The 14,473-nt window shown below is 33.7% G+C and overlaps 1 protein-coding gene across 1 annotated transcript; it reads left to right on the forward strand.

The window, feature by feature from the left end:
* LOC18587215 (cytochrome P450 83B1) lies at nucleotides 693-2,805 on the forward strand. Its single transcript, XM_007010915.2, has 2 exons — nucleotides 693-1,596; nucleotides 2,090-2,805. Exons 1-2 carry the CDS (start codon nucleotides 706-708, stop codon nucleotides 2,705-2,707), a joined length of 1,509 nt encoding a protein of 502 aa, XP_007010977.2. The 5' UTR covers nucleotides 693-705; the 3' UTR covers nucleotides 2,708-2,805.

Raw genomic sequence — 14,473 nt, forward strand, 5'->3', positions numbered from 1 at the left:
TTATTTTTAATTTAATTTATGAAAATTAAAATTTGTCCTCAACGTGAAGTGCTTATCCTACAAAAATTAATTCAATGATCTCTTCCTTTTTAATTTGAAATAAAAAAAACCTACCAATATTCTAAACAATCTAACATAATTATTAGATGAAATTCTTGTTCTGTTTTCCTTTGCAGGCATTAAAAATTGAGGAGCAAAACGTTTTTCTTTGGCATATATGAATATGTGTGTGTGTGTATCATACATACATACATACATACATACATATATGTATATATGAAGACATGAGCTGACCATATATATATATATATATGAAGACATGATATTTTCCTATCTAAGGCATTGCATATATGTGCGAGCACAACTTGGTTAGCAACAAGTCTTCTTCGTTTGTGACCTCAACGAAGAATACATTTATATATTGACTATCTTTGTTTAATACATATATATTGCATGAAGAAATTAAAGCCCCAAGCACGTCTTTTTACTTGATTTGAATTATTAGTATGTGTAAAAGTCTTGAATTTCACAAACGATGACATCTGTCCTTTGTTTGGTACGTGTAAATGACAAGCACAACTTGAATTGTTGATTCTTAAAATGTTTCCTTCTCAAGAATGATGTAAAATGTTTGCACCTAAGTCTATATAAAGGGGACTTTTTCCTCTGGATTTTCACAACTTTGAGTGAATTACTAAATTAGGAATGCAGAAATTTACAATGGGATTGTTGCCTTTCTTTGTTATTCTAGCTCTCCCTATCTTGGTTCTTTTCTTTCTCAGAAAACATAAACGCAATCCCCCTGGCCCCCTTGGTCTTCCCTTGATAGGTAACTTACTCCAGCTTGCTAGTTCACCAGCCCCTCATATCTATCTTTGGAAGCTTTCTCAAAAATATGGTTCTTTAATGTCTTTGCAACTTGGTCTAAGACCAACTCTAGTTTTTTCTTCAGCAAAAATGGCCAAAACCATCTTGAAAACTCATGACCTTGATTTTTGTAGTAGGCCTCGTTTCCTTGGCCAGTACAAGTTGTCTTACAATGCCTTAGATCTGGCCTTTTCACCTTATAATTCTTATTGGAGAGAGATTAGGAAAATTTGTGTCGTTCATCTCTTTAATCTTAATAGAGTGCTATTTTATCGTCCGATTCGAGAAGACGAAATTGCTCGCATGATCAAAAAAATATCCAAATCATCTTATGATTTGAAACCAATCAACTTGAGTGAGTTGCTGATGTATGTTACTAGTACAATAACTTGTAGAATAGCCTTCGGCAAGAGGTATGATGATGAAGATAACGAAAGAAGTAGATTTCATGGGTTGCTTAATGAAACTCAAGCCATGTTTGGAAGCTTTTTTGTTGCTGACTATTTCCCTTTCATGGGTTGGGTTGATAGACTCTCAGGATTACACGGTCGTCTTGAAAAAAATTTCAAAGACTTTGATATATTCTATCAAGAACTTATTAATGATCATCTTGACCCTAATAGACCAAAATCAGAGCAAGAAGATATTATTGATGTTTTACTACAAATTTGGAAGGATCGCGTATTTCAAGTTGATCTCACTTTTGATCACATAAAAGCTGTGCTAATGGTTCGATCTTCACACTAACATTTACTTTGGTTTTTTGAAAGTAACTATTATATGCAATCTATGATCTTTTAAAAAATGATTATTTTTATCATTGATTTAAAATTTTCATATTTATCCATCTGTAATGTTTTTAAATTATTTCAAATCCATCCTTCCACTAGTCAATTGTTGAAATCATTGTGCAATTTGACACATCTCATGAATATGTCCACATGGATAAATCCATCAACAATTCAAATGCATGTGGCACTTATGTGTTAAATTCCATGAAGAATCTATTGACCATTGACTGATGGAAAGATGGATTGATTTAAAATAATTTAAAAAGGTTACAAGTAATTAATGTGAAAGATTTAGGTCAAGGATGAAAATTATACATTCTTAAAAGGTCTGGGATTGCAGATAAAATTTACTTGATTATTTATTGTTATCATTTATTTTCTAACTTCATAGTAGGAATAAAACCTTATGCAATTTTTTACTTTTTATGCAGAATATGTTTGTTGCAGGAACTGACACTAGTGCTGCAACAGTGATTTGGGCCATGACTTTTCTACTGAAGAATCCTAGGTCTATGAAGAAAGTTCAAGAGGAAGTCAGAAATTTGATTGGAAATAATGATTTTGTAAATGAAGATGATATTCAAGATTTGCCATATCTTAAAGCTGTGATAAAAGAAACATTTAGATTGCAACCAATAGCTCCGTTATTATTGCCACGAGAAACAATTAGGAAGTGTGATATTGACGGGTATGAAATACCTGCCCAAACACTAGTTTTTGTCAATGCATGGGCTATAGGAAAAGATCCTGAAGCTTGGGAAAACCCCAATGAGTTCTATCCTGAGAGATTCATTGGTAGCTCTATTGATTACAAAGGTCTAGACTTTGAGCTCATACCATTTGGTGCTGGTAGAAGGGGTTGTCCTGGAATACATATGGGAATTGCAACTGTGGAGCTTGCTCTTGCTAATCTTCTTTGCAAATTTGATTGGGAAATGCCGGCTGGGATGAACAAAGATGACTTAGACTTTGATGTGATACCTGGTCTTGCTATGCACAAAAAAAATGCTCTTTGCCTTGTGGCTAGGAAGATTAATATTTTGATTTGATGTATGTAAGATTAACTTATTTGGTTGCTTGCTATTGTTGGAGTGTGTGTCAATTATGTATTGTGTTCGAAAATATCTTCTCACTTAGAGAAATTCCTAAGAAATTTATCTCTTTTTAAACTTTCAAAAAAAAATCTCATTATCGAGATTATCATTCAAATTTTATTTTGAATATGAGAATATTTATGATGAGTATGATATGCGAGGATGATGACTGTTATGAAATTCAATTTATTAAATACAAACTAAGATCGTTTATTAACAATATTCGTTAAGTTTTCCCATATTTCTAGTAAAACTCAAGAATGCACTTTCACCTAGAGAATTTTTCGAAAAACTTATCTTTACAAACTTCATGCAGAGATCTCATCATTAGGACCATTGCTCGTATTTTAATGCATGCGTTTCAATGAAATGCAAATTCATAATTAATTATTATAATTGACAACCTTTTATCGAAGCCATTTCTCGGATCCTCCCATTATTCTGGTAAAATTTAAAAATATCCTCTCACCTAGAGAATTCCTCAAGAAGACTTATCCTTACAAGCTTCTCAAAGAAATCTCATCATCGTGTTGACAATTGTTGACAGAATAAGTATCATATGGTATGATGCACATTACAATTTATTAAATACGAATCAAAGTCTTTTATTGAAAACGTTTTCCGAATCCTTTCATCTTTCTAGTAAAATCTAGAAACGAATCCTCACCTAGAAAATCTCTCAAGCAAGTTTATCCTTACAAACTTCCCAAGAAGGTCTCATCATGGGGAGACATCTTTTGTTTTAAAACATATAATATATCATGATGTAAATTTCGGTTTATTTAATACAAAAAACAACCTTTAGTTGAAAGCGTAGCTTGAATCCTCCCATCTTTCTGGTAAAATTAAAGATTGTTCTTTCACTTATAGAGTTTCCCGAGCCTCTTAAGAATCTCGTCATTAGAGTCATCTTTTGTTGCACAACAATATTTACCCAAAAATGCATGACATCAATATTTATGCATGAGTAATAATGAATAATAATGATATGAAAATGGTTAAAAAGGTTATCATTTTATATTTTTATATTATCTTTATGCTTATATTTTTGTACTATTATTATCATCAATTAACCTTAAAGTTATTTCAAATCCCTTTATACGTACTAACTTAAGTTAAGAAAAAATAAAATATTTCTACACATATATATTTCTTAAGCTTCTCTAAACTATTTTTTATACATATATTTCCTATGATGCGTATTTACTTTGTCGTAACGTGCGGGTCCGGAAACCCGATAGCCAGACGAGAGTAAAAACTCTAAAAAATTAGGAGTCGCCACCAATCTTTTTTACTAGGTGTGATTGGCCATCTATTGACTCAATTCTAATCGACGAAACCTTAAATTAATTTTAAGTCCGCCGAAGGGAACCTTAAACTCGTCTACAATTTTCTAGATCTAAGTTCGGGAGTACGGTTACGCCCAGGGAAGGATTAGCACTCCCGGAATGCCCGTTCCATGAACGGTACCATTTTTAGATTATCCTATTAGGCTTTATTTTTTCAAGTTCACTATATTTCCTTAGTCATTATTCTCTTATTTTTTCTCTTATTTAACCTAAAATGGAATGAAAATGTGAGGCAAGATGAAATGCATGGCGTGGGATAAAAATATGTTGGACGAATAACCTTTTATCGAGGATATTCTCCCAGATCCGCCCATCATACTGGTGGGATCAGGGGTATTCTCTCACCTAGGAAATTATTCGAGAAATTCACCTTCGCAAATTTGATGAATAAATCCCGTCATCGGGGTCATCGTACGTTTGCTTTTAAAATAATATTTTCATGCATAATGAACCTAATTCGGGCAAAAGTCTTTTATTAAAGATGTTTCTCGAGCCCTCCCATCATACTGGTGGGACCCGAGGACATCTTTTTACCTAGAGACTTTCTGAGAAATACCCACCTTCGCAAAATCCTCGAGAGATCCCATCATCGGGGCTTAAACTTAAAAACAAAAATATTTATATGTAATGATATGCATGATGCAACNCTTTTCGAGAAATACTCGCCTTCGCAAGATCCTCGGGAGATCCCATCATCGGGGTTTAAACTCAAAAAAAAAATATTTATATGCAATGATATGCAACATATATATATGCTATACTAATACAATTATCTATTTTTTTATTTATTATTATTTAATTATTATTTTTATTTTATTATATTTTTTATTATCATGTTTTCTATTTCATTTCTTATTATTATTTTTTCATATTTTACATTTTTTATTCTAATTTTTTATATTTTTCTTTTCTAATTAGATAAATTGTTTATAATTCCATGTTATTTTAGTGAACAAAATTTTATTTTTCTTTTACATAACATTTTATTAATCTATAGTTTATACCATCAGATATTTAACGATTAATTTTTAAATTATTTATTGTTTTGGATTTTCCTTATTAATAGTTTTTAATTATTTGTCTATTTATTTAATGTCATGGATATTGCATTTTCACAAATTAATTATTTACTATATATTTGAATTATTGTTCTTGTTTTTATTATTTTTATTATTATTTTTTAAAATGATTTTTGTGTAGTTAAGTTTTATTTATAAAAGTTTCGAGATCTTAAAATCGAGGCTCTCCCATCGTACTGGTGGAGCCTTAATTCGGATCCCGAACCTAGAGGAAAAATTAGTCCGAGATTGCGACTTCTCGCGGCTTGACTGATCATCCCATCATCGGTACATTATACTTGTAGTTAATGTCATGGAATATTATTATTATTTTTCCTTTTTTATCATTATTTTTTTATATTTTTATTATACATTTGTAATAAAATATTTTCCTAAGTTTAAATTCTTTGTATAACTAAACATTTTCTAAAATATTATATATATATATTAATTTTTTTATTCTTTTCTTATTTATTTTTTTATTTTTTTACGCTTTATTATTTCCATATTCTCATATATGTATAAATTTCCTATTCTAAAATATCATCTAAAAATTTAGAACATTACACTATAATAATTAATTAATTTTGCTTAATATTCCTAAAAACATATAAAATGGGCATGCCTAAAACACAAACATTTCCATAAAAAATGTTAAAATTTTTTTAACTGATTGGGCTAAACTAGCCCAAATAACCGGCCTGACCCGTGATTCGCTCCAAGGCCCACTGTCCAGTCTCCTGCCCACTAACCTCCAGGTACAAAACTACGTCGTTTTGATGTCCTACCCTAAGTATAAAATGACTTTTTCTTCACCCTTTTTTCATTTTCTCCCTTCAATTTCTCTCTCTAGTCGTTGGCTGCTCTCCACCTTCTCTCTAAAAGTTCAACATTTTTCTCCCCAAAGCTCTCAACTCCTCTCACCTTCACGCCGGTGTCGCTCCCCAACGGTCGACTTTCCCCAACAAGTGGTGTCGCTGGCTACTCGGACTAACTCCTCATTCTCCTCTAATCGACATCGATCGAGCTTTGTCCTTTCACCAGTGTAGGCTACCCGGACCGGCTCCTCCTTCTTCTCATTCCCACCGGCGTTGCCTAGACCAGACCTCCCTACCGTCGATCGCCTAGATCTGCTCTCCCACAACCTTGCTATGGGCTACCTTTCGCCAGATCTGGTGGCGCAATGGTCGGCAGCACCAACAACCGACGGCTACTCGGGCTTCCTCCCTTCACCGATCAACCCTTGTCGGTCTCTTTTGAAAACCCAGCTCAAACACTCGACTGGCAATGCAAAACCCACAGCTTTCTTAACCTCCAGCCAACAGAACTCTCCTCTTCCATATCTTATCAAAAAGAAAAAAAACTGTAAATCCTAAAAGCCAAACATCTTCCTATTCTTCGATTCATTGTATTATTATTTTTTTGATTTTTTTGATCATCGATTGTGGTTCTTGGCTGCTAGATTTCTAGGGCATATTTTTTATTTGTGGGTTATTGTGGCTGCTAAAAACTAGGATTTTTCTCTGAAAATTACTGCTGTGGTTCCCTCATTTTTTTCTCTAAAATGCCCCCTTTATACTCGATTTTTGGCTCCTGTGTAGTGCCTCCACTACCTTGCCAGACGCGATTTTTTTGCGTCTGGCAGGAAGGGTGGTGCCTAGCAGGGTGCGTGCACACCCTGCCAGACATACCTCCTATTTTTTGTTTTCTTCTTCTCTTATTATTATTATTTTTTAATTAACACCAAAATATGGTGTCTACAGCTGCCCCTCTTTGCACATTTCAGTAAACTGAAATAGTGCAAAGACGTAGACACTGTACTTAATCTAATTCCTTAATTCTCTTACCAAAGGTTTTTTTTTTTGTCGTTTAAATGAAGCTCCTAAAAAATGAGGCAACGTAACTTTAAAAATCTTGAAACTAATTACTCGGAGGTTTTGAGAGAAAAATGTGCTCGGATGTCTTGAAAATGTACCCGGAGACTTTAGAAAATGTACCTGGAGGCTTTAGAAAATATACCTAGAGGCTTTATAGAATGTACCCGAAGGTTTTGAAAATATATCTGGAGGTTTTAAGAGAAAAAGGTACCCAGAGATCTTGAGAATGTACCTGGAGGATTTAGGAAATGTGGTTCCTCAAAAACTGAGGCAACGTAACTTTAAAAGTCTTGACACTAATTACTTGGAGGATTTAAGAGAATAATGTGCCCAGAGGTCTTCATAATGTACCCGGAGGATTTAGAAAATGTGGCTCCTTGAAAACTGAGACAATGTAACTTTAAAAATCTTGACATTAATTACCCAGAGGTTTTAAAAGATGCACTGGGAGGATTTAAGAGAATAATATGCCCGGAGGTCTTCAGAATGTACCCGAAGGATTTAAGAAATGTGGCTCCATGAAAATTGAGGCAACGTAACTTTAAAAATCTTGACATTAATTACCCGGAGGTTTTAAAAAATGCACCTGGAATATTTAAGAGAATAATATGCCCGGAGGTCTTCAGAATGTACCCGGAGGATTTAGGAAATGTGGCTCCTCGAAAATTGAGGCAACGTAACTTTAAAAATCTTGACATTAGTTATCTGAAATGTTTCAAAGTGGTTCTCAAATTAACCAAGGCTTGATGTCTTTGCATGGTTTTTGTGTTGCATGGATTTTTACCTTTCCCAATGCATAGAAATATGTGTGAATGTTGACTATTGCACAGAAAATGTCCAACCTCACTGTTGCATGGTCATGTGCATGCATGCATGATTGCATGACAGGAGGAAAAATTACCTTTATCTCATCATTTCATTTCAGTGTCTTCCTCTATTGAAAGTCATTCTTCCTATCTTTACACACTCTTCTATGATCTTTTTGTGCAATTGCCAATCACTTTATCACAAAAGAACTTTCTTGCTAGTCTTGTCATATCATTCTCAATTCTTGAAGTTACTTCCCGAAGATGGATATCCCCATGAGATCGTGTATCAATCCAAACTTGATTTCAAAGATTCCATGCCTCTTGATCCATGAGAAAAGATTCACAAAAATGCTTATCTCATCATTTAAAACTTTTGATCTTCATATTACAATAGCAGAAGTTACTTTACAAAAATGAAAAACTCTCAATTACTTTCAAAGCATCTTGAACTTTTGATAAAATTGCCCTACAAAACCATTTTTTTTTTGTATGACTAAAGGTAGTTCAAGTTTGGAACAAAACTGAGTCAATTTGACATTTTTCCAACATGTGATACTTGAATCTCTTGAAAATTGATGATTACTGTTTGAAATAATTTTGGATGAGCCAAATGACAGTCTGGTCTTTCATATGGGTTGGATGGTTTAACACATCAAGGTCTTGGTAAACAATAAAGATTTTCACCATTTCATGAGGGAAAGAAGAAAAGTTGAAGTTTCTTTGTCTAAGCTCACAAAGGTATATTGATTTTTGCAAGAAGATTCCTTTCAAATCATAATCAAATTTGACATTCTCTAAACCTCATGATATGTGGCAAAATGATAAATATCAAGACCAACTATTGCAAGCTTAAAATTGTAGAAGGCTATTTTGACAAAGATAGGCTCAAAATTCAGTATGGATCTTTTTCAAATGATCTTGAATCTTTAAAGGTGATTGAGAGTCTTAAACCCTTAGGAAGGTGTCTAATGCATTCAACTGCCTTGAAATGGTCTGTCTTTAGTGCTTCTTGTTATCACCTTAGTTGGAATCACGAGTGGCTTCATGAATTCCCATCTTCGCTCTAGAGTGCCCTTTTGGGTTTTCACCTTAAAGCTTTATCTTTTTCACTCATTTTTCTTTCTTTTTTTTCATCTTCGCTCTAGACTGCCCTTTTAGGTTTTCACCCTAGAGCTTCATCTTTCTCACTCATTTTTTTTATTTTATTTTTTATTTTTTATATATTTTTTTGATTGATTATTCCATCATGCACTTGAAAAACTCAAACTTAGTCCAAAATGACTTAAGGGATTCAAGAAAGTAATTTTAGCAAAGAAAAGAAGTCAAAGTTTCATCTTTCATGTGATGGTCTCTTTCTCTAAGATAGCTCTTCAATTTAAGTATCCACACTTGATCAAAATGGACTTCTTCAAGCACGTAATGTAGGCTATGGTTAAAGGTTCTAAAAGAAATGGATACATAGGCCCAAAACATTTATTTAAAGGTGATTAAACCAAGGATCATTCATTACTGCTCTAAGGACTCTTTTTAAGACATTTGTCCTTTCTCAAAGCATGCTTTTTCCGCCATTTCTCTTCTATGTTTTTTCTTCCTTTCTTTTTTCAATTCTCATTTTCATTTTTTCTTCTTCATTCATTTTTTCAATCTTCATGTTGATGGATTGAGTTCGAAACTTTCAAGAACTCAACTTTGCATCTGTTCCCCATAATATAACAGATGTTCGTTTTTTCCTCAAAATGAATCTTCTATCATCCATGCTTTTGACAAAAATTTTTTTTCAATATTGCCCCCCAATGTGAGAGGTGATCCTTGGTTGAGGTGCATTTTAGAGACAATGTAATAGGCTCAAAGGGGTAGCAAGTGGATAATTTCTTCTTTGTGAGGGGAAAATGAAACATGGCCATTTATCATCTCAACTATGGTTACTTTTATTGAAAAGCAAATCCCTAGAAAAGAACAGTTTAAGATCAAAGGATGATTTTTCTTCATTTTTCTACTTTTGACACTATTTGAGTATTTCAAGTGCATAATGTCACTATCAACTTTCTCACCATTCACTCACTTTCTTTTTTTTTTTCTTTTTTTTTGACTTCACAAATAAAGATTGAATCATCCTTTCCAAAGTAAAAGGATTCATCAAGAATGTTTTCTTTCTTAATCAACCATTCAAATGAAGGCTCAAGAGACAACTCTTAACAATAAAGGTTCCTTAGAAGCCTTCAAAGATCTAATATCAAAACACTTTCTCATGATCAACTCTTTTAAAGAGTACTTTTGCCAAATGAGAGGGGAAAAAAGGCTATTTTCAAGGTGTCTTGAAGGTATTGGGTAATCTTGTTTTTGGTCATCATGTCCCAGAATAAGATCAATGATGGTTTTGAAAGGTTTACATTTGGCATACAGTTGAAAGAAATTTGAGAGGTTTTGGCATATTTGAGACTTTAACATAGTCTTGACATTTATTAACCTACCATATTCAGAGTCTTTACAAGAGTGCCTGATTTGCTTGATTTTTAAAGAAAAATTTTGCAAAACAATCAATTATAACATTAGTCATTGCCTAGACAAAGATCATTGTCTTTTGGTACCACATAATAAGGTTAATAAACCATCAAAACTTTGCTTCCTTTTAGACTCAAGTTCTTGAATATCTTTATTTGAATGGTCTTGGGCTCCAAAGTGTATGAAGAAATGGTTAGAAAATGTTTGCAAGGACAATTTTGTTCCAAACAGTAACCATCAATTCTTTCGAGATCATGTGCACATTTTATTGTCAAAAACCTTTTTCCTTTATGACCCTTTTTTCTTCTTTTTTTTTTTATTTAANTCATGTGCACATTTTATTGTCAAAAACCTTTTTCCTTTATGACCCTTTTTTCTTCTTTTTTTTTTTATGATCTTTGAAAAGATGTTATAAAACCTTTATTGAAACAATCGTATCACATCATAAAACTAGAACAATTTTCATTCAACAAAAACATTAACACTTACAACTCTTAACAAAAAATCTACTCATTTCATGCATCTAACTACAAAATAAGAACTCCGAATCATCCATTTTCCCTACAAGTAATTTGCTTGAGACATGAGGCTTTTTCAACTTTCGAACAAGAGCCCACTCTATGGCACAACCGATTTTCAACGTTCTATAAGCTCAAGAGTCAAACTATCATCCTTGATGAGATTTTCAATTTTCTCTTTCAATTGCGTACACTTCTCTGTTGAGTGTCCAATTGCCCCCATGTGATAGTCACATTTAGCATTAGGGTCATAATTCCTTGTCGATGGGTTTGGAACTGTCTTTATTGGCACCAGACTGAGGTATCGATTCTCAATTAGTATAGGCAAAAGTTTTGAGATTAGCATGGGCAATTGGCGAAGGTTGGGTTTTGGCGATGATTGAGGTATAAACGAAGGGGTGGGTGCTCTTAGATGAAAAATTGGTTGCGAAATTGATTGATAGAGACACAGGCTATGGGAAATATGATTCCGAGTGGGGTAGGAAGGTTGGTATGCAGAATGAAGATGGTATGGATTGATGCCCCATGGTTGCTCTTCACATGTGATAACCCGTGCCTCCCCTCTCCTTTTCTTTGAGGCATTACAATTTTCCATGCTACTGACACTATTCTCTTTGATTTTACCCTTCTTAATTGCATTCTCAATCATCTCTCCTGAAATCACTATGTCAGTGAAGTTCTTAGTAACATTTTCGATTAGCCTATCATTGTATGGTGGGGGTAGAGTACCAATAAAAAACATTGTTGTTTCTTTTTCAATGAGAGTTGGTTGAACCTGTGCAACAACATTTCTCCATCTTTGAGCGTATTCCTTAAAACTCTCATGTCTCTCTTCTCCATGTTCTGCAAAGAAAACCTATCCGGGGCCATGTCCAAAACATGTTTATACTAAGCTACAAACGCCTGAGCCAGGTCCTTCCATGTGTGGATTCGATTGCGATCTAGTTGAACGTACCGTTTTGCTACAGCACTAGTGAGGCTGTCTTGGAAGCAGTGTATCAAGAGCTTGTCATCATGTGCATGTGCAGCCATCTTCTGACAATACATAGCGATATGAGCTTTTGGGCATTTGGTTCCATCATATTTCTCAAAATATGGTACTTTGAACTTAGGTGGGATGATCACATCAGGTACCAAACACTAATATATTGCATCAATAGAACCATAGATGTCCATCCCTTCAATAGCATTAACGCGCTCATCCAAAAGGTCATGCTTTTGTTGCATTTGCAATTCTTTCTTTAGCTCAGAAGATTCTCTTTTCAATTCTTCTTGCTTTCTAAGGTTATCTAAGTCAGGAATAGGAGTTGGGTTAGAGAAATTTACCCCCGGAAGCGACACAGTTTGCCTTTTCAAGGGCAATTGGCACTGTCTTTGCAAACTTGATGATCATACGAAAGACTTTTCCTCTTTACTAGTAATCATCTCCATTAACCTTTCTAACTGTTCTTTTATCTCGTCTTGACGTTTCTCGATCTTGTCCATTCGTCTTAACTGCTAATTTTTCATGATTCTAATTTGAGTCCACGTATCACACAAACAGCCAAAGGGCTTTCTAGAGCTTTTATCTTTTCACCAAAATGAAAACAAATTAGATTGAGTGATAGTTCTTCCTTACTAGAGATCTTCCTAAATGTACTCCTTCTTTATACAAAACTTGGAAAAAGATTTTTTATTCCATGAAACCAATGACATTGTTGCCTCTCATTTCATTATATGTAGCGAAGTCAAATGACAGTACTTACAAAAAAGTGGATGAATGATAAAAGCATGGGTATCAAAATCAATGGATGCTTAAATGCATGACAAGATGACTTATGAGTCAATAGATGATGAATGATTCGGGGCACTTTTTTTTTTTGTGCATGATGAGATTACAACAAGATCTAAGTCGTGTAAAACATTTATTTTTCCATTAATCATCATTTTTTGTTTTATCTTCTTTTTTTATATATATATTTTTTGTTGTTGTTTTTTTTTTTGTGAAATCCTCCTTGTTATTATGAAACAAAATTTGATCCAAATTGTGATAATTTCCTTGCATCATTCAAGGAACAAATTCATTTTCTAATAATTGCTCACTAACATAAATCCAAACTTCAAAAGAAATTAAGCACAACTATGTCTAAACATTAAATATCCTAAAACCTTAAAAACTTTTACTCAAAAAGAAAAAGTCCTAACAAAGTCCACTTTTGCCACCTAGACGCCTATTTAGATACCTTATCACCCTGTTCGACCATCTTTGCTGGATCAAACCACTTTACATCTATCAATGCTTGTACCTTATGCTTGAATGCAGTACAATCTTCAATGGAATGTCCCATGACTCCACCATGATAATCGCATCTTGCATTTGGATTGTACCACTTTGGATATGGAGGTTTCAAAGGTTCTATAGGCATAGCAACAACAAGGTGATCCTGAACCAATTGGTGAAAAAGTTCTCCATAAGAAATGGGAATGGGATCCAATTGCTTATGTTGTTTCTTTTTGGATTGTTTTTGGATGACACCTAGGCTAGGAGCAGGGGTGATAGGTGATGGTGTGAACAGTTGGGCTCGAAGAGCTTGTTGAGAAGGTGGTCGAAAGGTGCTTGGGCAAGGGTGCAAACTTGGACGCAGACCAATGTTCATGGGTTGAAAAGTTAGTCGAAAAAGGGCAGGTTAGAAATATGTGCTCGGTGGCAAACCACTGTTTGGAGGTGGTGTAGGGCCTAGAGGTCCCATCTTGGATATTGAGCTCTTCAATTGAATCATCTGCATATTCAACTCGTCCATCCCTTTCATAACTTTTTCCAAACCCAGATCTTTACTTGGGTCATTGAGTGAAATATTGGTCCTATCAAGGACAAATTGGCCTTCCTTCAATGGTCGCTTAAGGCATGGTTCAGTTTGAAGCGATTGAAATTCTTGAGGGTGAATTTCATTGGTTTTGTTGAAACGTTCAACCATTTCCATCAATTTGGTAATTTGCCTTTTCATTTCTCGAAGATCATGTCCGAACTCTTCTTGATTGCGCTCTAGTGCGCTTATCCTTGCTTCCAATTGATGTTCCATATCCTTCAACCCCCTTAACTCAAATCAAATAAATTAGAAAAGAATTTTAAAATTTGACTGAAACCTTTTTAGATGTTTTTCATAAATGTGGATTTATTTTATTTCCTTCAAACCTAATAAAACTGTGTGGTTCTTTATTATGGGAATAAATATGGCTAGAAATAAAGAAAAGATGAATATATGGATATGGATGCAAATATGTCATGTGTATGAATGCATGAGATGCAATAATGCTTTGATGAATGGATGAAATGATATGCAATGAAATACCCCTAAAATGTAAGAAAATTTAAACACTGTACATGCAATGCGAGTACAATAAAAATCATTTAAAAATCATGTAAAAATGAAAAGTGGAAGATCTATTCAAAATTAAAATCTTTTTTTTCTTTTTTCTTTTTTTTTGACAGAAATATCGGTCTTAATTCTTTATTCTTTTTTTTTATTTTCATAATTTTTTCAAAGGAAAAAAGAAATAAAAGAAAAGACTTTGTTTGTTTTCTTTTCCTTACTATTTTTCTCTTTTTTTGTTTGTTTGACATAATGTTA

Source organism: Theobroma cacao, chromosome 10, assembly GCF_000208745.1.
Source record: "Theobroma cacao cultivar B97-61/B2 chromosome 10, Criollo_cocoa_genome_V2, whole genome shotgun sequence".
NCBI classification, from domain to species: Eukaryota; Viridiplantae; Streptophyta; class Magnoliopsida; order Malvales; family Malvaceae; genus Theobroma; species Theobroma cacao.

Bases quoted from the DNA above. Each gene is read 5' to 3' on its own strand.
- LOC18587215 (XM_007010915.2), top strand. From the start codon at position 706: ATGCAGAAATTTACAATGGGATTGTTGCCTTTCTTTGTTATTCTAGCT. The intron at 1,597-2,089 runs GTTCGATCTTCA...CTTTTTATGCAG, and splicing joins ACATAAAAGCTGTGCTAATG to AATATGTTTGTTGCAGGAAC.